Consider the following 23,064-nt stretch of genomic DNA (forward strand, 5'->3'; position numbering starts at 1 on the left):
CTTCCCTCGCCGGATCCGCGAAGCGCTCCGCCCGGGGCATGCGGGGCTGGGCAGGGGAGGCGGGCTCGTGAGGGGGCGGCGGTTGGGTGGGGCCGCTCCTCGCCCGCGTCATCGGCGCTCCCCGCCCTGAGAGCCGCGGCCGGGTCACCCTCCTTCGCGTCCTCCGCCTCGCCTCGCCCGATGTGCTGCCGGCGGCGCTGAGCCCCATGGCGTCTCCCCCCGGGGGCGGCCACTTGCTGGGCAGCGCGGGCAGCCTCCTCCCGGCGGCCTTCAGCGCCGAGCTGCCCGGAGCCCCCCACCCGGCGGCGGCGGCAGGAGGAGGAGGCGGCAGTGGCGGCGGGTCCTGCTCCTCGGCCGCCTCCTCGCCGCCCCTGCCCGGCTTCGGCACGCCCTGGTCGGTGCACAGCTCGCCGCCGCCGCCCTCCAGCGCCGCCGCCATGGCCCCGCCGCCCAGCCCCGAGGCCTCCGGGAGCGGCTTCTACGCGGCCAGCGGCGGCGGCGGCATCCCGTCGCCCCTCAACCCGGCCTTCTTCCAGAGCTTCTCCCCTCACGCCGCAGCCTCGTCCGCCGGGCCCTTCGGCGGCCCCTTCTCGGCCCCGCCGCCGCCTCCTCCGCCGCCGCCGCCGCCTCAGATCGCTTTGCCTCAGCAGCAGCCCCCCAACCGCCGCTCCCCGCTCAGCCCGCAGCTCCAGCAGCAGCACCAGGCCGCCGCCGCCTTCCTGCAGCAGAGGAACTCCTACAACCACCACCAGGTCGGTCGCAGGCAAGGAAGGAAGGGGCACTGCAGACACCCACACCTCCACAATGGGCGGGGGGGGCATATATTGACAGATTTGATGTGGGCTGGGGCTTCAGCAGCCTCCCCAGCACACAGCTGGCCAGCCCCCAGCAGCACCCCCCACAAAGTATATGTTGGGGTGTGTGTGTGTGTGTAAATTACTTGTCTGCGCATCTCTCTGTGTGTTACAACAAAGCAGGAGTCCGGTAGCAACAGACTTTTATTCAGCACATAGGTAAGCTTTGGCTGGGGGGATATATACACACACACACACACACCCATATTGACATCTTTGATATGGGCTGGGCTTCAGCAGCCTCCCCAGCACACAGCTGGCCAGCCCCCAGCAGCACCCCCCACAAAGTATATATTGGGGGGGGGTGTAAATTACATGTCTGCGCATCTCTCTGTGTGTTACAACAAAGCAGGAGTCCGGTAGCAACAGACTTTTATTCAGCACATAGGTAAGCTTTGGCTGGGGGGATATATACACACACACACACACACCCATATTGACATCTTTGATATGGGCTGGGCTTCAGCAGCCTCCCCAGCACACAGCTGGCCAGCCCCCAGCAGCACCCCCCACAAAGTATATATTGGGGGGGGGGGTGTAAATTACATGTCTGCACATCTCTCTGTGTATTACAACAAAGCAGGAGTCCGGTAGCAACAGACTTTTATTCAGCACATAGGTAAGCTTTGGCTGGGGGGATATATACACACACGCACACACACACCCATATTGACATCTTTGATATGGGCTGGGCTTCAGCAGCCTCCCCAGCACACAGCTGGCCAGCCCCCAGCAGCACCCCCCACAAAGTATATATTGGGGGGGGGGGGGTGTAAATTACATGTCTGCGCATCTCTCTGTGTATTACAACAAAGCAGGAGTCCGGTAGCAACAGACTTTTATTCAGCACATAGGTAAGCTTTGGCTGGGGGGATATATATACACACACACACACACACACCCATATTGACATCTTTGATATGGGCTGGGCTTCAGCAGCCTCCCCAGCACACAGCTGGCCAGCCCCCAGCAGCACCCCCCCCCCCACACACACAAAGTATATGTTTCTGTGTGTGTATTAATTACATGTCTGCGCATCTCTCTGTGTATTACAACAAAGCAGGGGTCCAGTAGCAACAGACTTTTTATTCAGCACGTACGTAAGCTTTCGTGTGCATGCACGCTTCTTCGGACAAGGAACGAGGTACGAAAACAGAGCTGCGTAGAGCCGGAGGGGTTTGGAATGCCAAGTGGCACGACGTTAAAATCCAGTTAGATAGTCAGTTTAGCTTACGTGCTGAGTAAGGGGTTCGTTGGTCTTCGAGGTGCTGCTTGACTCCCGCTTTGTTCTACGGCTTCAGACCGACACGGCTGCCCGCTTGGATCTAGCTGTGTATTATAGATCTACATGCACATAGCAGATATATACGTGAATATAGATGTGTGTGTGTATAAACATACACGTATTCTTGTATTAATATACAGATGTGTGGTGCGTATGTACATAAGATACATTTATATAAATGTATGCGTGTGCATGTATATGTGTGTGTTGCATATCTTACATGTGTATTTCAAGTATATTATGTAAATTTCAGTGTGTCTAGTAAGATACACATATGTTGTATTAACAGATATCTGTGGCATATGCATGTAAAATTTATCTAGAAGCATATATCAAATATATTATGTAAATATCAGTGTGTTTATGCACTTATACTTACATTTGTATTAATATATACACAGTTTTTAGCTTACCTGTGCTTATTTAAATGTAATGATGCAGCCAAATGTGTGTGCTTGTATATATGTATATATATTTATACACACACACACACATATATATATAGCAGTGCACACAGACTTTTGGATACATGTGTCCATTAAACCTAATTTTAGACATGCATGTTCTTCCTCTTTTCGTCTCTTTTAGACCTCTTTAGCCCCTCCCCCCATGTATAGGTGAAACTCATTTTCTCCATTCACTGTTCCCCTTGTAGAAGGGCATTGTATCGGATCAGGCTGTCCATGAGCAGGCTGTGGGGCAGGTTCAGAGATGTGATTGAGGTTTAAGAAAAAACTTCCTCTGCTTTTGACCCCTCCCCCCCCCCATAGCACAACCTAACTTTGCGGAAGGGAGCTGCTCTGTGTCCTGGGGCGGCGGGAGGGTTAGACGACTTGTCTCTTTTTGAGAGGAGCCACCTCTCTGTGTGGAAGGAAATGGGGCTGGGGTTCAAGGAGACTCTGAATTGACAGGATCATAAACCTGCTTTGTAGGGAGAGGGGGGGGGTTAGTGGGAGGGAGAGGATTTTAAAATGGGTAACAACCAGAGATGGGCTTCAAAAGTGTACGTTCTAGCTCACCCACACCTGAGTTGAAATTTCAAAGCAGTAACTGTGTGCCGGCTGGTTTATGAAAGCGGGGTGGGGCTCCTGCAGCGTTCTTCTTCAGTCAGCCCAGCTTTGTGCTTGGGGGAAGGAGAAGGTGGATGAGATGTGCCCTTTTCCTCTTCCCACATTGAGCTTTCTTGGCCTCTCCGAGGGGAAAACAAACACTGCTGCATCAAAACAGACAGACTGCCTCGCTGTGGATCCTACAGTTATGCTAATGTTTCAAACACATTTGTGTTTTAAATGGCATAAAACCTGTGTGTGGGCTTGCTCACGCCCATGCACCCCAGTCCTTTCTAGTGCATGCGGTATAAAATCCATTCTGTATGGTGCTCTTCTGCTAGTTTTAGAAATGCCTTCCCAATTGGAATTTGGTAATGTGCTAAGAAGTCCAGGGAAGGCAAGGGCACCTTTTAACCTCACAACTTCGTTTCTCTCTGATGTTACAAAGTGAATTGTTAGCATTCTGTGGAGATACTTCTGAAGAAGTGAGCAGTGACTCACAAAACCTGCCACAAATTTTGTTAGTAGTATCCGTGCTACTGGGCTTTTGCATTTTTCTACTATTAGCATTCTGTTTGCTGTCATCTTCTTTCACCCACTGTGGGTCATATATACTGTACCTGTATATACAGCCTAGAGCTACTGAAGGGTGATAATGTGCTGAATCGGTAATTAAGGGCCTATACAATTTCTGCTAGATGATGTTAAATAATCTCTGCGTTGTACAGTTGGCTGCCTATAGGTTTCTTTTGGTTTCTTTTCAGCAGTTTTATTTTACTATGATGACGATGTTGGTGGTGCTGCAGATATTATAATAAGCAAGCAAGAGAACAGGCCAGCTTTTAATGTATAGTGTCAATGTTTTGCACTGAACATTTGCTTCAGGCAAGCATTTAAGATTGGTTTGGTTTGATCCTGATTTGTTTGTTTTTTAAAATAGAGACCATGTTGAAAGGTATTGAATGAGCATTTGAATGAGTCTGCTTGCGGAGAGGACAGGATAGAAATCTAAAGTAAATAAATAAAATAAAAGCAGTAGGTAGGCTCAGTCTGATAGTTCAATTCCCTTTGCAAGACATTGGACTAAAAAGGCACCAGTCTAAGGACCTTAGTTTATTCAGATTTTGAGTCCAGTGGCACCTTTAAGACCAAGAAAAGTTTATTCAAGGTACGGACTTTTGCATGCAAGCACTCTTCTTCAGACCAACTGGATGGGGCTAAACTCTTTAACCCCCCCTCTTTTTTTTTTTTTTGCAACCTGTGCTCTGTACAAAGCAGCTTGTATAAGCTGCAAGCCCTGCCAAGAAAAGTGTGGAATTTCAGGTTGTCCCAGTCTTCCTGCATGCAGCACTTAACGCTGCTTTAATGGGTGGGATGGGATTCTCTCCTCCTATTGGCTGGAAGGTGGTTTCTTTATGGAGCCCTTTAAGGATTTAATTTTGATACATACTGACAGTCAGATGAACATACAGTTTCCTGTCCCTTTTTTTTATGCTTATGCTCTTGTATTAAATCTTTTCCCTCTGGTCTTATTATTTCATTTATAAAAAGCTTCTTTCTGTATTCACCGTTTATGAAGGGGGTTAAAACTAAGATCCAGGTCTGATGTTTTCCACTTTATCCTTTGGACTGTAATTCTGGGAAAGCACCAGTATTTGCGGGGGGGGGGGGGGGGGGCAGGGAGATAGCATAAAAACAGTAGGTTATGACAATGGTAAATAAATGAGGTATTTGCTCTCCCCCTCCAACCCTAACTTCACATACCCCCCTCAATTGTTCTTTTCATACCCCACTCTCTCTCTTATATTAAACTTAATAAAACTTTTAATTCTAAAATAATAATTTAAAAAAAAAAATTGAAGGCTGTGCCCAGCCTCTCCAGTATGTTAATCAGGCATTACACTCATTTGGATTTCACAGGGCACTTAAAAGAAAAGAAAAAAAAAGTTTTTTTCTTGTTACTCATAGTTCTAATTTGGAATAAATAGTAAAGCACATACTGTCCCACACTTTTTAATGGTGAAGAAAATCTCTTCTGGTTAGAGACATTCACAGTTTAGTTTGCAGTAGGATACAGGCCTCATTTTGGGCAGGAGCTCACAGGAGCAGAGCTCTGGAACCTCTACATTGTATTGTGCTCTCCCCCCCCCCCCCCGCCCCCCAAAAAACCCCTTGCTTCTGGGCTCCATTGTTCAAACCCCCTGTGAGAATTTTGCTGAACTCTAAGATCTGACAAATGTTCTAATATGTTTCCCCACCAAAAAATGGGAAAATAACCAGACAGCTGAAAATCTTCCTCATGCCACTGTGGCCACACAGGAGGAAGTAATTTAAAAAAATATGATGGGAGTAAGGTTTTATTATGACAGTTCTAATTCGAGAAGCATTTTAGGGTAGATGCTGAGTTGCTATATTTTAATATGCCTTTGGGAGACCTCAGGGTTGTGTGACATATGCAAATGAGTTGCATTAATGAGTTCCAGCGCCTATTTTTCTACGAAATGACCCCTGGTAGGATGAAGAGTTATAACATTCCAACAGAAACACTCAAAACTTACCACACAGTTCTTTACAATTGTATAGAATTATGGTGTGTCTACATTATTATCCTACTAAAATGGCTTTGGGATTTAAACCCAGGTTATTTTGTGTATGCATTATCACTGTGATGCATTACATTTTTGTTTTCTGAAGTAATTGTATAGCATGTTTTAATATAAATTAAATATAAACATGCATAGGATGTTTTGATATAAAATAAATGTAACAATATTTTAAAAGCAGTTATTTCCTGTTCTTGTGAAGTTTTTGATCTGTATAAAATACAGGAATTCTAACACAGCTTGTTTTAGCACGTGTGTGATATATTTTTAAACAGAAAGAAACCCAGTGCTTGGTTCACTTTTATTTTGCTGGCCTTCATTGTAATGTAATGTAATGTAAAATTTTTATTTGTATCCCGCCCTCCCCCGCCGGAGCAGGCTCAGGGCGGCTAACAACATTTAAAAGTAAAACAGTACAATAATAAAACATTAAGTTCACATTAAAACCAATCAATCAATAATCAAAACATTCCTAAAACTAACATTGGCGGTAAACATTATTAATTTAGCAGTAAACATTAGCTCAGTCATTGGTGAACGCCTGTTTGAAGAGGGCGGTCTTGCAGGCCCTGCGGAACTGGTCTAAGCGCAGCTATAGTTGTATTGTCCCAACATTACTGATATTACAGAGTCTCTTAACTTAATTTTTTCACATAGAGCATTGCATCAAAAGCTGCAAAACGTGTTAGATCTTTATTCTGTTTATCTGTGGAATGAAGGATGGCCTTTGGCCCCACCCTCCTTCCCATCTTTCCTGATGCCACAGTTGAGTCCGTTAGTTATTAGTAGTGTGTGTTTTTATTGTTCCCATTTATCTTTCTACATTATGGCCTAGCTGTTCTGAATATCTAAATCAGATTATCTCAGGCTTTCAGTTCACTTGGCCACCAGTAGTAGGAAAAGCTATATACAATATACTATTTTAAGAGAAACCAGAATAAATATATATATATATATATATATATATATATATATATATATATATATATATATATATATATATATATATATATATATATATATATATATATATATATAACAAAATCTGTATTAGGGAGGAAGGTAAACCAAGACAAATATAGGTCTGTATTTCTTATTGCATTAGCACTTCAGGTGGAAGGGCACTTGGAAGAAGAAGAAGATAAGAAGATATTGGATTTATATCCCGCCCTCCACTCCGAAGAGTCTCAGAGCGGCTCATAATCTCCTTTACCTTCCTCCCCCACAACAGACACCCTGTTAGGTGGGTGGGGCTGGAGAGGGCTCTCACAGCAGCTGCCCTTTCAAGGACAACCTCTGCCAGAGCTATGGCTGACTCAAGGCCATGCTAGCAGGTGCAAGTGGAGGAGTGGGGAATCAAACCCGGTTCTCCCAGATAAGAGTCCGCACATTTAACCACTACACCAAACTGGCTCTCCCGAAGGGTGGAAGGGAAGGGGTGACGCACTACTGCTGGTCCCAAGAAAACAAACACAAGCGTTGAATGGTGTAGAGGTAAAGTAGAGTTCGTATCTTCCCCAGTAATTTCCAGGGCCTGCTTAGGCAGAGGTTTTTAATATAATGTATGCTACTAGTACAGGTCCCATAGATTTCTTAGAAATCATCTCTAAATGTATGATAGGAGGCTTCTGTTGCGTTTTCTCAACACTGGTTGGTGTGCCAGCTCCAGTGTTTCCTGGCTAAGCAAAATCTGAATGTAGTTATCCGTGGTCTGATCATTTGCAGATTGGACTTCTGCAGTGTGTTCTTCATGAAGTTGCCTAGGAAGACTGTTCAGAAACTTCAGTGATGTAGAATGAAATGGCAAAATTGCAAGTAGGCACTAACCGTAGAGAACATATCTCCCCAGTTTTGGAGGAACTGTGCCTGCTACTTAATTGCTTCACTTCAAAGTAGCAGTTATTTCTTTTAAAGCCACAACCGGTTGTGACACTTAAAGGGCCATTTGCATCCATATGAACCTGCCTAGCAACTTTGGAGGTGGCATTTTGTGCCTCCACTTTCTAAATGGGTTTGCATTCAGGACTGGGTCTTCTCTGGAGTGACACCTTGATTGAAGAATGCCCTTTGCACAGCTATTTGTCACTGGGCTAAAGCATTTTATCTTTGGGCTGTGTGTTCCTCCCTCCACCCTTTTTGTTATAACTGATTAGAGTATACATTTTATAGATGGTTTTTAGTGTTTGTTAATTCTTGTTTTAAGATATTGTAAGCCTCCTTGGGAATGTTTTAGGCTAAGAGTTGGGGTATAAATCTTTTAAGTAAAGATTACCAAATTCATCAACTGTTTTAAAAATAACTTGGTAACCTCCTTCTCGCAGCCTCTTTTGAAGCCGTCACCTTGGAGTAACCATCAGAACAGTGGCTGGAGCACAGGAAACATGTCGTGGGGAAGTATTCATGGTAGGGACCACCGTAGAACTGGAAACACAGGGATTCCAGGAACCATGAACCAGATCTCTCCCTTGAAAAAGCCGTTTTCTGGAAACGTCATAGCTCCACCTAAATTTACACGTTCTACTCCGTCGTTGACACCGAAATCGTGGATTGAAGATAACGTTTTCCGGACGGATAGTAACAGTAACACGCTCTTACCCTTACAGGTAAGAATGGTATGTAACAACCTTTTGATTGTTGCTTAATTTGAATTTTTGTAGATGATACGATGATGAAAAGTTATCAGGATTTGTAATGAGTAAAAAAGTTGTAAAAAGTGTGTTTTAGCTAAGTTTCTAGAACTGTGGCTTAAGTGTTTGGATTTAAAATCCTTTTGGTGCATACATTTAGTGATGGAGATGTTTAGAAGATGGAGCTAGAATTGCTTAATTAAATCCTCTGTTTCGGTAGTCTGGGTGTATGCTTGGAGGGCACAAGATTTCTGAAAGTAAGCACTTTCAGTCTGGCAGTAGTTAAATGGGAAACCTCCTGTGATTCCTGTGTAAGCTGCATTGAGTTGCAGAATACAGATGTAACGATTCATTTATATTCTTCTTTCCAATGTGGACTCAAAGTGACTTACATGGTTCTCCCTCTCCTTCATTTTACCTTCACAGCAACCTTGAGAGTTGGTTAGGCTAAGAAAGTGACTGATCCAAGGTCACCCATCGAGCTCTGTTAGAGTGGGGATTTGAACCCAGGTCTCCCAGATCCTAGTCTGACACTCTTAACCACCATATAACACGCTGACCACCATATAGCACACTGTAGTATGCTGTGTTCTTTGTGTAACGGTTAGGAGTTGCTGTTACTTGGGTATTCAGTTTCAGTGAAGAATCTAGGTGGCCTTGTTGATAAAGTGTTGCATTCCAGAGTGTAATGTGTTCCCTCCACCATCTTTTTTAGGCCTGATGGAGGAGAATTTTAAAATATAAAATACAGCTGCTTGTATCATACTTTCCAGCATAGTAAAAGTTTCTTAGGGATACTGTACCTTTAAATATCTAATCCTTCTAGCTTAATTCCTGTTCTTCTTGCAGAGTCAGCCTGTTCTCTCAGTGGTCATAAATTGTTTCTTGTTCTCAGGGTGTATGTGTGTGTACTTGCATCAACACAAACACAATTATGCTCCTTTTCACCTTGCATCCAGCTGAAACCACTGCTCATTTTTAATAATTGAAATTTTGTATTCACGCTATCAGGACTGTTTAAACTTCTCTCCTTTCTGAACTAAGCATTCATTTATGAACACTGCAAAGCGACTGACTAGCTGTAAAAGAGCATGAAATAATTAATTAGGTTAAAAAAGGAATAGAAAAATAAATTAAAGGCAGAAGTGGAACCTATCCTGTGTAGGATGTACTTTTTGGTTACATATATAATAGGATGTTCAACATGAGGAGCGAATATTATGGGGAACATAGTATGTTATCAACAGACTTAGTTCTTCTGCTAGTAGCTGATGCCTGAAGAGTAGTTTTTGCAGAAGAGTAGGACAGTTCTCCTGTGGAAAATCTCAGTTTAAGATTTGGGGCCAGACTTCATGAGGATCCATGATTTTTTGATGTGTAGATTACTACTGCTGACGATCAAATCATTTCTTTGCTCCCCTTGTCCCATTTCTTAAATCAAAATTGATCCCCTCAGCCTTTATTTATTTATTTATTTATATCCCCCGCTCCCCACCAGCAGGCTCACAACGTAAAAACAGGGACGTTAGAATCAATATAAATAACTATTTAACATCAATAAAACAGTATAACATTTCTATAAAACACAAGGTTTCCAGCTGAAAACATTGGTGTCCAGCTTTATAAACAGGACTGCATAAGATGGTACATGATACTTCAGCAATATTAACGGTGCCAGCAGTGTCGGGGGTGGGGTGGGGGGAGATAAGATCTTCCTAGGCACCCGGCTGCTTCAACCAAAGGCCTGGCAGAACAGCTCTGTTTTTCAGGCCCTGAGGAGTGGCAGTGGATCCCAGAGGGCCCTGATCTCTGGTGGGTGAGAAAGCCTTGATTGAGGCTAGGTGGACATCGTTTGGGCCAGGGACAACCAGAAGACCTTGTTCCATAGACTACAAGGCTCTTTGGGGCACATATGAGAAGAGGCGGTCCCTCAGGCATGTCATTCATTTTAAGGTTAATACCAAAACCTTAAAATGGATCCGGTACTCAACCGGTAGGCAGTGCAGTTGGTGCATACAGGCAGCGCTATCAACTCTAGCGCCACTGCATTCTGCACCAGTTAGAGTTTGCAGATGTATGTTCAGAAGGCAGTACTTGTACTGTACCTGTCCACTTTCTTCACAAGGGGATTTAAGGCAGTTGGGGCAGGGATTGAGGGAAATGGCACAGAGGGACAAATGTAGCCCCCTTTCCCCAGTGCCGTATTCCTGGCCCATATCACCCCCCCCCTCAGCTGCTTTATTTGCAACTAAGTTGAACATTCGTGAGACCTATCTCTGCACCCCAAATTCAGCGTGTGTGGCTCTTAACTTTAAACATTTCAGTCAGACTTTGCTTATGGGCTGAATCTATACATAAGAGTAAAATCTAGCAGTTTGATATTAAGAACTGCCGTGAAAGCGAACTTGTTGTTAGGAGGGTATATGCAGATGTCGATCGTCATACTGCACCAGTATAGCTGTTCTCGTATCTGCCATTGCACACGTTTAGCATTGCACTGCCAGTCTCTTTTTAACAGTATTGTTTTTGTAAGCTAAGGCATATCTATGTGAATGTTCTGTTCTGTTCCTCTTCGCCCACCAGTGTTTTTCATCATTTAGATGTCACTGAAATAATAGTAGGAAAAAAAAATGAGAGGAACAAAAACTTCACCCGGAAAGGTGAATTAAGAACCAGAAGGTTACTTGGATACAAATTAAGGTGCCCGATATTAATTTCAATAAGTATAGAACATTAATATACAAATTATACAAAAATACATTGATTACAAATTGGTTTTAAACCAGTTATAAGGCCAAGCATAGCCTCAGTAAGAATTCAGATCATATAATAGTCACAGTTAGGACCTTATGCAATCCTAAAACAGATGCATTTGTGCCCTACTGGCCTTCTGAGTGGTGAAGCATAAATGTTACACACATTGCAATGTAGGACTAAGTGGAAATTATGATCAGGGACTCAAGGCAAGGCTGACTATATAGGCCTCATATGATACCACTTTGTGTCCAGATCAGATACATGTAACCAAAATAGTGTTTCAGTTCTGTACCTTCCTATTTTGGTCCAACATAATCAATTTAAAAAGCAATATGGAGCAAGAATAACATAATAGTATATAGTACATCCTTGCCTTACCAAGTACATTTGGACTTGTGGGTCACAATAGTTCTGCAGGGTCCCAACTGTACTGGATACAAAACTGGCCCTTGAGACATTTTTAAAATTCAGAAAGAATTTGACATAGAAGGGAAAAGGTCAGGTGAATTCAGGGGTTGAAATTTCTGGGGTAAAACCAGTTTTTGCACAAACTTTAGTTCTTATGTACAGGCTAATGAGAGTTAGTTTTTAGTTTCTTGAAACTTTACACTGAGAGGTTTTTGTTCCAGTATTTTCCCTTAACACTCCCGCACACTTTCTTTAGTGCCTCTCAAACTCTTTTTGGTTTCCCAACAAGTTGGTGCACCCTTTTCAGTACCCAAACACCCTTCTCTTGAAACACCAGTTTTTTACTGACTCTTGAGATTTCTATGGGCAGTTTTTGTTCATGCCAGACCAGGGATCTCTGTACTCCTCAGAGCTGTTTTCCCTGTTCAACTGTGTAGGTGATCTTCTTCTCTTCCTGAAGATCTTTCTCTTGGCCTGAACAGGAGTACATAAGGACTAAAGTTTGTGTAAAAACTGTCTGGGTTGATAGGATCCTGACAGTCCAATCAGAAAATTTAACCCCTAATGATGATGATCCCAGTGTTTCTGTGGTGTTTCTGTGCATAGGGTTTAACCTCATATTGGTGGCTCACTGGCTTATGGAGTGCTATCATAGTCTACAAAAACTCTTTGCTGAAGTAATTATCATGGCTGGGCAATAGCCTAATTGTCTTTAAGCAAAGGACTTTTAGCCATCTTATATATGACTGTGAATTGTAGCACCTTAATTATTAATACATAACAGCTGTTTTATCTAATTTTAACCTAATTTACAACTGTAATTTAATTGTATTTTAATTTGTCTTATTGTATTGATTGTATTTTACTGAAATCATGGTTGTTCCATGTCTGTGAGCCGCCCTGAGCCTGCCTTGGTGGGGGAGGGCAGGATACAAAAATTTATTATTATTATTATTATTATTATTATTATTATTATTATTATTATTATTACTTCTTCTGAAATTCCCTGAACTCATCTGTAGTTGCAGCAGCACTGGGGAAAGCAATACAAAGCATGAATTCTATGCAGATGTGGTCCAAAGTACACACTTAGTTCATGCTTATGAGTGTCACCTGTGAAGGCTCTTTGACTGTGTAAAATGGAAGGTCTGCACAAGAGACAATGTTGAACCTTCATTCTCACTGCTAACTCATCTCCACCAAGCCACTTCTTCAAACTGGTTTTTGAGATTAAAAATGTACAAACTAAGAAAAGAATTTTTTTAAAAAATATATATATTTTTTTCTGGGAGGGCTTTTTTTTTTTTAGTTGTTCCCCAGCCTGGTTTCAGAATGAGAATTTTAATTGTAGAGAATAGAGGCTTTCTCCTTCCTGCCTCAAGAGTTTGGAGGACACATACAATCCCTGAGAATTTCATTGCACTTGGATGGGAGACCAAAAAAAAATGACAAGTGAGAGTTTATTTCCTGTTATTTGAAACAATACTAACTTTGAAAACACACCATAATTATATTAAAGAGTACAATCCATAACACATCAAAAGAAGTTATCCCAAATGAGTAAATCTTGTGTGGACTGTGATCAAGACTTAAGCTGCCATAGTGGTGGAGATAGTTGACAAAAGAGACATTTTGCTCTCTCTCCCAAAATTCTGGAACTCAAGGGCATCCAGTGAAGCGGATGGGCAGGGGGTTCAGGACAGACAGAATTTACACAGAGAGTGATGAAAATGTGGAATTTGATGCCAGAGGATGTAGTGATGGTCACAAGAATGTAGTGATGGTCACAAGCTTGAAAAGGGGGTTGGATAGGTTTATGGAGATCAGGTCTGTCAGCGGCTACTAACCATGGAGACTGAGGGAAACCTCCACATTCAGAGGCGCTAAACCTCTGAATCCCAGGGCCAGGAAGCAACATCAGGAGATGGTCTCAGCCTCTATGCCCTGTTTTTGGCCCTGCAGAGGAACTAGTTATCCACCGTAAGACAGGACGCTGGACTAGATGGACCACTGGCTTGATCTAGCAGGGCTCATCTTATATTAGTTGTCCTGGTATGTGACATGCACCTGCAGTAAGGCAAGGGAGGCAATGCTGTAATGATTCCCCTAGACATCTTAGTAGGTTTTCATATAATAGTATCATTATGGATCATCTGCCTGGGATGGAAGCTGCTGCTACCACATGAAGTGTCCGTTTCTATAGGTGATGCTCGAAGATTTTTGCTTGACCCGTAGCATATGCTATGATTTGTGAGGGCCCATTCTTCCCACATGCTATCTGACATCTATGTAAAGTGCTGTGAGAGGTGATTTGGGGATTTAGGTGTCACTGGTAATGTTTCTTTATGAATTTATTATTGATTTATTCCTGCTTTTCTCTCCACTGGGGACTCAAAGCTACTGATGTTGTGCTTTCCTCCTTCGTTTTATCCTCACAACACCCTTGGGAGGGAGATTAGGTTGTGTGTGTGTGACTGCCCCAAAGTCACCCAGTGAGCTTCCCTAGCAGAGTGAGGATTTGAACCTGGGTCTCCCAGATCCTAGCTTCACTACACCACATTAGCTGTGATGACCCTCAACTGTATTTTTCTCTCCTGTTGGTCAGGGTGAAGTAGAAGTCCTGAATTGGTATCTAAAGTTGGTAATGAACTGGGTTAGGGCTAATAAAATTGGAGTGTAATCCAGATAGAATGAACATTTATTCAGGAATGTATTTTTCAGTCTGTTCAGGATGGGTTGCACTTCCACAGAAGGGCCATCTAAGCAGCTTGAATTAAATTCATCTATTACTTGGAAGTTTGTTCCAAGGTGACTTTGTAGCACAGCGCTCATTTGGCCAGTTTAGGCTGGTCCACCAGCAGAAGCCCTGCCTCTGCCACCCGTGCTCTGTCGAAATCCAGGTTAGGCTGTTGCAGAGCTTAATGTGTGGGACTGTATTGCAAGGATATTCAGAAAGTTCAGTTGGTCCAGGATATAAACTGGAAGTGGCTGAATCAGTGGTACTTTCCCAAGACTGAAAGGCTGGAAACCAGTTTTTACCTGGCACAATTGGCAGTCACTGATTTTGACCTTTAAAGCGCTAGGGGCCAGGTGCCTGAAGGACTGCTAGCTGGAGCGAGCCTCTGATCTGAAGTCGTCTTTGGAAGCTGCCCTTGCTTTCGGTGGTGGTGGTGGGGTACCAATCAGGGCTCCTGCCTTCTGTGTGATAATGCTCTGTGTATGGACTTCCTTTCAGATTGAAATGGTTCCTTGTTTGCTGTTTTCTGGCATCAAATTAAGACATTTTCATGCAGGCATTAGATAGTTTTAATTGTTGTCTGTCATTCTTCGCCACTGCTTTTTATTTATTTTGATGCTGTTCTGTGGCTTCTGCATTGTTCTGAGGATTATTCTTCATTTAGCTTCTTGACAGCCTTTTAAAAACAAAAGGAAATTCCAGAAGGACAACTGTGTTTCGTTAGCTGTAATAAGAAAAACTGCTGCAATCAGCAGGGCCGGCCCTAGACTGTCTGGCTCCCCACGCAAGGCTCACTTCTGGCACCCCTCCCCCTGCACTGCTAACATCACTGAGTCACATGGGGGGTGCCCAATTCGGTGTCCCCAGAAGGCTGGCACCCTAGGCAATTGCCTAGTTTGCCTAGTGGCAGGACCGGCCCTGGTGATCAGCGTTCCCCCTAAGCTGCGCCGCTGTTCAGTCACCCCCAAGTTTTGGCCCCTTAGCACACAGAATATTTTTCAGTGCAGGGTGACTAGTGGGCAAGGTGGGCAAGGGGGCAAGTTAAGCCAGGGAGCTTACCTATCTCCTTCCTGACCTTCTGGTGAGCTGAGCAAGAGCCAGCAGGCGGGGAGGAGCTGGAGGGAGAAGGGAATGGACTCAGCCCAACTGCAAGCGAGGTGAGCCAGAAGGAGGAGTCTCCTTGTCACATTCTGTTGTGCTCTCACTTGCTCTTCTGATGGGCTTTAGAGGGAGGGGATTGGGGGCACATTTGGGTGGGGGTGAGAGATGGCCATAAGTAGGGTTTGGCCCTGGTACTTGTTGGCAGCAGCAAGCTGCAAGGAGGCCTGCACTTTGCTCAGCTTTTTGCAAAGGCAGCTGGAGCCATGCAAGCCTCTCCTCCCCTCCTTTCTAAGGCAGTCTTGCAGAGGGGTGGTGGTGTGTGTGCATGTGTTTATATGTTTGCAGGTGAGTAGGGCTCCCTCTTTCTTTCTCCCTCTGTCTTTTTGGGGGAGTGGGGTCAGGATTCAGTTACACTCTGAATGAAAAACTTTCAGGTTCGATGTAGTCTTTCTGCAGAGTAGGACTTGACAGAATAGTGTTATTCCTATTACTTGATGGGATTACTAGGCCTCCTAGGGTTGTCAGACCTCACAACTGCTAGAAACTTTAGGGGTTACTCCAGGGTCACCATCCTGCTTGGACTCTTGCCATAATCTTCAGAGTTTAAGAGGGGATTGAGTAAACTTTATTGTGTAGATAGCCATACTTTTCTAACCAGAACAGCAGCAGCAGAAGGGTTGGTTTTAATATCGTGCTTTTCTCTACCTTAAGTGCACCGTTGATATTTAATGACATATTTTATATGGCATATTGCAGGGGTGGCCAGCAGTAGCTCTCCAGATGTTTTTTTGCCTACAACTCCCATCAGCCCCAGACAGCATGGCCAACGGCTGGGGCTGATGGGAGTTGTAGGCAAAACACCTCTGGAGAGCTACCGTTGGCCACCCCTGGCATATAGTATATGTCGTAAAATGATTCACCAGCAAGCTGGCATAACAGTATAGGGCAGGGGTGGCCAACGGTAGCTCTCCAGATGTTTTTTGCCTGCAACTCCCATCAGCCCCAACCAGCATGGCCAATGGCTGGGGCTGATGGGAGTTGTAGGCAAAAAACATCTGGAGAGCTACCGTTGGCCAACCCTATTTGAACCTTACTCTCCTAGATCCCAATGTGACGCTCTAACCACAGGCTGTCTGCAGTTAGGACACCTCCACACTTTACAATTGTTAGCCCAATGATGTATCTGAATTTCCTTCAGTGGACAAATAGGAAATCAGATTGGAACTGGATTTCTACACATTTTTAAATTGGATATTTAGTACATTTTAATTGTCCTCATTCCCCCAAGTTGTGCAGAGCTGTCTCATCCTCTGTCTTAACTTCAGAACCACCTTCTGAGGTAGGCTTAGATTTATGCAATAGTCAAATGTAGGCGTTCTCACTTGTTTAATGCTGGTAGCTCATGAAGCAGAATTTTTGCTCACAAGACTCTAGAGCTTAGAGGGAATATTGGGTGTGACTGCACTAGATCATGTTTCATGTGAATGAAAAAGTGGGATTTAGTCCGCCAAAGCTTACACCACAATAAATGTGTTCGTTTTTGAGATTCCAGAGATGATATATGCAGGAAATATCAGAAACATAACTACTGTGGCTTTTAATCAAAATTTTTAACCTAAGTTATTAGTTCTTGTATATTAAATTTTTCAAGTACAACTTGATGCAAAGAGAGAAAGGTCATTCAGATTTCAGTTAAATTTTAACATGTATTTAACACTTTTATTAAATGCCACAGTATAAAAGCTTATGGAGAAGTTTCATAAAACATCTAAGCCATACTGTTTGCATTTGTTATTAGTTGGTTGTCACGTACAATAGTTGATCTTCGCAGGTATGTTGATGCCCACAGACAGAGACGTAGGTCTCGTCATCGAGCTTGAGCATTTCTATTTTACTTGTGGAAGCAGGCTTCTAGGACCAAACTTGACATTATGGTACCCTCATGGCCACCATGAAGACACTTCTGGCATTTAAAACTCATTTGAAAATGCTGTGAGGGCCCAGTCCTGTTGAGACCCACAACAGCAGCTTTCTTGTACATCCCCTCATACATTTTCAGGAGCTGAAACAGCTGCAGGGTTGTGTAAGCAGCCATTCTGGTACTTAATAAGGCACGAGTGGGGGAGAGCTCCTGAGCCCACTGTGCTGTAGGGCCCCCACAGCATCTACAAAGTTTGTCAAGCTCTTAGGTCATTATGATGACCCTGTCTAGTTCCCTCCCTCAGAGGCTACATGTTCCCTCTGTTTCTCTTTCCATTTACTGACTGAGTTGCCCTGGTAGTGCGTTTTCTTCATTGCTAAAGAACGCTGGCTGGCCCACTCTGGCACAGTACGATGTTTTGGCTGTTGGCTCAGCCTGGGAACCTGAGGGAAGGATCAGGAGCTCCTTTAACTTAACTTGACTAGCACTTGAGGTGTTTTGAAATTCAAAAATAAGAAAATACTTTATTCAACAGAGGATCAGGTGAAATCAGGGGTTGAACATTTCTGAAATAGCTCAATATAGATAACTTCGAGATAAAATCAGTTCATCCACAGACTTTAGTTCTTATGTTTCAGGCTTAATGAGAGTTTCTTAAGGTATGCACAGTTACTTATATCTTTATGTTGAGAGGCTTTTGTTCCAGTGCGTCCCAAACATTCTGGTACTCTTTCTTTGAGTATTCGCTGACTTTTTTGGTTTCTAGAAGGCTGGTACATTGTACCCAAACCCCTTGTCTTGAAACACCAATACTTATCTTATGTTTTTAACTGCCTCTTAAGGTCTCTAAAGGCAGTTTCTAACCACACCAGACTAGGGATCTTTGCACTCTTCAGAGCTAACTCCCTGTTTGACTGGGTAGAGAACTGCTCTCTCTAGAAGATCCTATGCCCTTTCTTGGTCCAAACTTTCCAGACTTCCTTGTGATCTCCTGTTTGCGTAAAACTGCTCTCAACTCTGTCAAGGCAAAATCTGACTGTGGCTCACTTCTCAGCATACAGCTCTCAAGTCTTTCTCTGCTCAACTGATGCTAACCAATCAGATTGCTTGGAGCAGCTTGTCACTCAGTGTTCTGTTTCTGTGAAGAATTGACCCTTCACTGTCCTTCAGCTGTGTGTACAGCACTTCTAAGCTTTTAAAAAGTGCAGTCCATCACAGTCATATTGGAAGGAGCAATTACTTCATTGACAAATGTGCACAATTCTCTTTAATTTCTGGATTATTCATACCCCAGAATTACAGCTGGTGTGGAGCAAAAATATGGACTTCTCACTATTCTAGCTCCTTCATTGTTTGCTAAACTTCAATGGGAGGAGCTATACCAGGCCATAATCTTAAAGAACTCTAAAAAATTCTGGTCTACTGTATCAGGTGCCCACAGAGTTCTATGTCTGCCATTTCCCCCAATATCTGGTACCAATATTTCTTCTCTATGTTCTCCCAAAGTAAACTATACACTTCTAGACCTTTCGAACTTAGGTAGATCTTCCGGAGTGGCCCTCTGTGACTTCCGATGAAGTTAAAGATCTAATTTTGCAATTGAAATCAGGTAAAGCCACAGGACCAGGTGTTATTCCCTCTGAAATCCTAAAGTTAGATTCAGATTGGTGGGCTACTCCGCTCGCATCTCTCTTTACTAGTATTGACAGAACAGGCATAATTCCTAAAGCCTGGCTTAATTCAATAGTGGTTCCAATTTATAAAAAAAGGAGATCCCGCCATTCCAAATAATTACAGGCCGATTAGTCTCCTATCCACCATTGGTAAATTATATTCTAAGTATCTGCTGAGGAAACTTGAACAATGGATGACACGAGAAAAAAAATTCTTGGTCTGGAACAGCTGGGTTTTTGTAAAGGCAAAACTACTCTCGATCATTGTAATACTTTGTCCCATCTAATTTCCAAATACACTATTGGGAAAAAAGATGAAATTGTATGTAGCCTTTTTAGACTTAAAGGGAGCATTTGATTCAATTGACAGAGACCTGTTGTGGGATAAACTGGAACAAACAAGTATTGATAAAAGACTCCTTATGCTCATTAAAAAATTATATACGTTCAACTTTTGTCAAGTCAAATGCTCTTTATCAGGCAATCTTACGTCAAAAATCCCGTTAAGAAAGGGGGTTAAACAAGGCTGTGTGTTGGCCTCCTTTTTGTTTAACCTCTTTCTTAATTATCTTGCTCCCTTTTTGTCAGATACTGACCATCATAGTCCAAAACTTGGTGCCAGACACGTTCCCTTACTGTTATATGCGGACGATACAGTCTTACTATCTTGTTCCAGAATTGGATTAAAGCGTTTGCTTGTTCGCTGTATCACCTTCCTTAACAACAAGCTCCTAATGAACTATGACAAATCTAAAATTGTTGTTTTTTTCCAAATCTTGGAAACCAACTAAATGGTCAGTAGGCGGCAAAGAGATAGAACAAGTAAAATGCTACAAATACCTAGGGATTCATTTTCAGTATAACACACTTTGGACTAATCATCGTAACTGTATAATTAAGTCAGTCAATGTTAGCGTTGCAGCTATCCAGCGCGGCTTTTACAGCAGAGGCAGTCAGTTTATCCCAGCTGCGCTAAAAATCTTTAAGGCTAAAGTGACACCGCAGCTCTTATATGGGGTCCCAGTGTGGATCACAGCCTTGGATAATAACATTGAAGGTGTCCAATCAAAATTCCTACCGAAAATTCTGGGATTCCCAAAGTGCGTACCATATGCAGTTTTGTGTTTAGAAACAGGGACGAATCTTGTGGAAACACAAGCATGGCTAATGTCATTGTTTGTGTGAATTTTTAAAAAATAAAGCCTTCCTTTTCTTTTTATGGGGTGCCACTGGTTATGTCAGTGTGTTTTTGCAGACTGATGGTAGAAATGTTTATATGTTCTGTCATTAACATGTCTGAAAAAATGCAGAAGTAAGCAATAGTCCTCAAGTACACTGTGTAGAAATGTGCTTACGTTCCCATGAACAGAGCCTCACACCTCAGAAGCCATTATTAGTATAGTAACGTGGGTGCCATTGTATTTGGAAACTTGTTTACAAATATCTTAAGAAAATCTATATTATACTTTTGTTTGAGCGCTGTTATCTCCATTATACAATTGTTCTTTGAATTTGAATAACTTTAGTGTGACCAGCTCAGGATTTAACCAGTGATAATAGCCCTAAATTTTGATTTGGAAACTTTCTCAAAACTCTTTACTTTATATTAATATTTTAATAATTATTCTTTTATATTTAATGTCATATATTAGATAACTGAAAGAATACTAAAAAGATTAAAGCAAGCCAGAAGGCATACTTGAGGCTCAGTGAGAGTTGTGCCTCTTTAAATGTGCTACTAAACCCCTCTTTGCTTAGGCAACAAGATGATTTATGCTGACCCGCAGAGAATGATGGATCCAGTTGGCTTCTAGAATGCTCTGTGGGATCCGATGCCCCCTGGCGACTTATTGGCTGTGCTGGTAGAAGCCTAGCATAGCCCCCTCTGAAGCCAATGACAAAAATGCTCGCTGATGCCCTCTTCACCCCCCACTCCAAACTAAAACCTTGGAGCTACGCAGGATGAAATGAGAGCTGAGGTGGCTAGAGTGAGTCTAGGACTCAATGACAAACCTGCAAGAACATCTTATAGGACATTTAAGAAAGCCTTTGCGGTGGCAGTGGAAGCCACAAAGACAGAATTCTGTGTAACTGCCATTGCATCTGCTAGCTCTCGCCCAGCTCAGTTGTTTAGAATAATTAATTAGCTCCTTGAGTTCCCTTTCATTGGGAACTCAAAAAGTTTCTAATTTGCCAATTAACTGTGAGGCCTTTGTGAGCTATTTTGTGGATAAAATCTTATTGCTCCACCAGGGCCTGCCTGCCCCTATGGGTGCAAAGTAAGATACATTGGGGGGGGGGGGGGGAAGAAATAATAAGACTGGTTTCTCTGACATTGGTCCTTCTGCATGCCAGCCTTAAATATGACTCCCCCCCCCCTTAGCCTTATGTTGAGGAAATGTGGGGTGCAGGAACGGTTGCAGGCACTCCCATTTCCATTGTGTTCATTTGAGGAGGGAAAGAAACTGGATTCCCAATTGCATCAAGAAAGAGAAACAGTGATTCCAACCCCCCCCCCTCTATTTATTTACCTTCAATCTCAGTGTAAATTCATTAGAACGTATAAGAATCATATATCATTAATCAGAATTCAGTACTGAAGCATTGTGCATAGTAAGTTTATAAAAGGATATATCCTGGTTATTCTGTCAAGTCCCATATCACACGGAGGTTGGCCAGAACAATGAAGAACAAGAATATGTTCACACATTAAGTACCTTTCTCCATCCATAAGATCAACTCTGTGATGAGTATCTGACATAGAGTGGCGTACAACAGAGCTCAGCCCTTTCTCCCTGTCTCTGGCTCAAAAAGTCAGGGTGACTCAGAGTCAAGGAAGCTAGTTGCAAAAGTCATGTGCGGTTGAAAGACAGTGTTGTGGTACCAGGAAGGCCATATCACCCAAAGTGTTCTAAAGCTTCCTGGGAAACAGAACCAAAGTTTCAACTATAGTATAGAGTCTAATTAATATAGCAATTTGAAATAGACACTGGGTTAGCATGGACTGACACTCAGTCCATCCCTAATTCCATAACACCTTACCTTTTTTCTTAACATCTGTGATATTTTAGTGGAAACCATGGTTATGTCTGAATCACTGTCTCCCCTCCCAAAAGAAAAGTACCCTAAGGTGAGTTTGGAGTAAAAATCTGCATCCTAAGATTCAACCACAGGTTGTTTCTGGCTGTCACTTCTGAATGATTCTTGATGAGAAACTTAGAATGTCCGAGCTCATATCTGTCATGATTTGAGGCAGTCTTTAGGAGTCTGAATTCACCCTCCCACTTCCTCTTATCCAGTATCAACTGAAGCAGCTTACATGCCCTGATGTTGGAGGCTCTGGCAGAAAGGGAGGTTGTAGCAGAGGTCCTGATCATGAGTGGTGAGGAAGGCAAATTCAGATTCATCCCTGAGGGACCCTTCTCTGTCCTTGAACATGAGTGTGCCCACGGGTGGCATTCTAGCAGGAGCTCCTTTGCATATTAGGCCACACACCTCTCATGTAGCCAATCCTCCAAAAGTTTACAAAAAAGAGCCTTGTAAGCTCTTGGAGGACTGGCTACATGAGGAGTGTGTGGCCTAATGTGCAAAGGAGCTCCTGCTAGAATTCCATCCCTGAGTGTGCCTGAGATGAGAGCCATGATGGGTACATCTACCAGATGAATCTAACAAATCGGGCAATGTGTAAATATTTTGGTATAGACCATATTTTGTCTGTTGGAAAGAAGGGGTGTAGATTCCTCTTTCATTTCTCTTTCAGAGAATTCCAGGAAAGGGAGCACTCTTCTGATCCATTCCCCTCCCCACCCCCCCCACCCCCGGAAGGGGAAAAATTCTTAAGTCCTCTAAGGCTTGCCTTTCTGGAGTTTCCTTCAGCTTGATTGGGATTTTCATATAGTTCTAGGACTGATGGCCTTTGCCAGGTTGCTCTGATAGTTGCCCTGATTTTAAAAACTCTTTGGCTGTTCAGGTTCCGATGTTTCTGCCCCAGAAATTTCCATATCCTCTCTGTCTGGTAGTGGAACCTGAGACTTCTGGTTTCAAAGTCT

General features: G+C 43.1%; 1 protein-coding gene across 2 annotated transcripts in view; it reads left to right on the forward strand.

Moving 5' to 3' along the window:
* Positions 1-206: 206 nt before the first annotated feature.
* CPEB2 (cytoplasmic polyadenylation element binding protein 2) overlaps positions 207-23,064 on the forward strand; it is a 73,360-nt gene continuing 50,502 nt past the window's right edge. Inside the window, exons 1-3 of one of the 2 annotated variants that reach the window (XM_060246181.1) lie at positions 207-252; positions 325-752; positions 8,113-8,403. In XM_060246181.1, the coding sequence (XP_060102164.1) occupies positions 207-252; positions 325-752; positions 8,113-8,403 (765 nt within the window). Of the gene's footprint in view, positions 753-8,112; positions 8,404-23,064 lie in introns of both variants that reach the window. The other variant, XM_060246180.1, reaches the window with a different exon arrangement.

This window comes from Heteronotia binoei, chromosome 9, assembly GCF_032191835.1.
Source record: "Heteronotia binoei isolate CCM8104 ecotype False Entrance Well chromosome 9, APGP_CSIRO_Hbin_v1, whole genome shotgun sequence".
NCBI classification, from domain to species: Eukaryota; Metazoa; Chordata; class Lepidosauria; order Squamata; family Gekkonidae; genus Heteronotia; species Heteronotia binoei.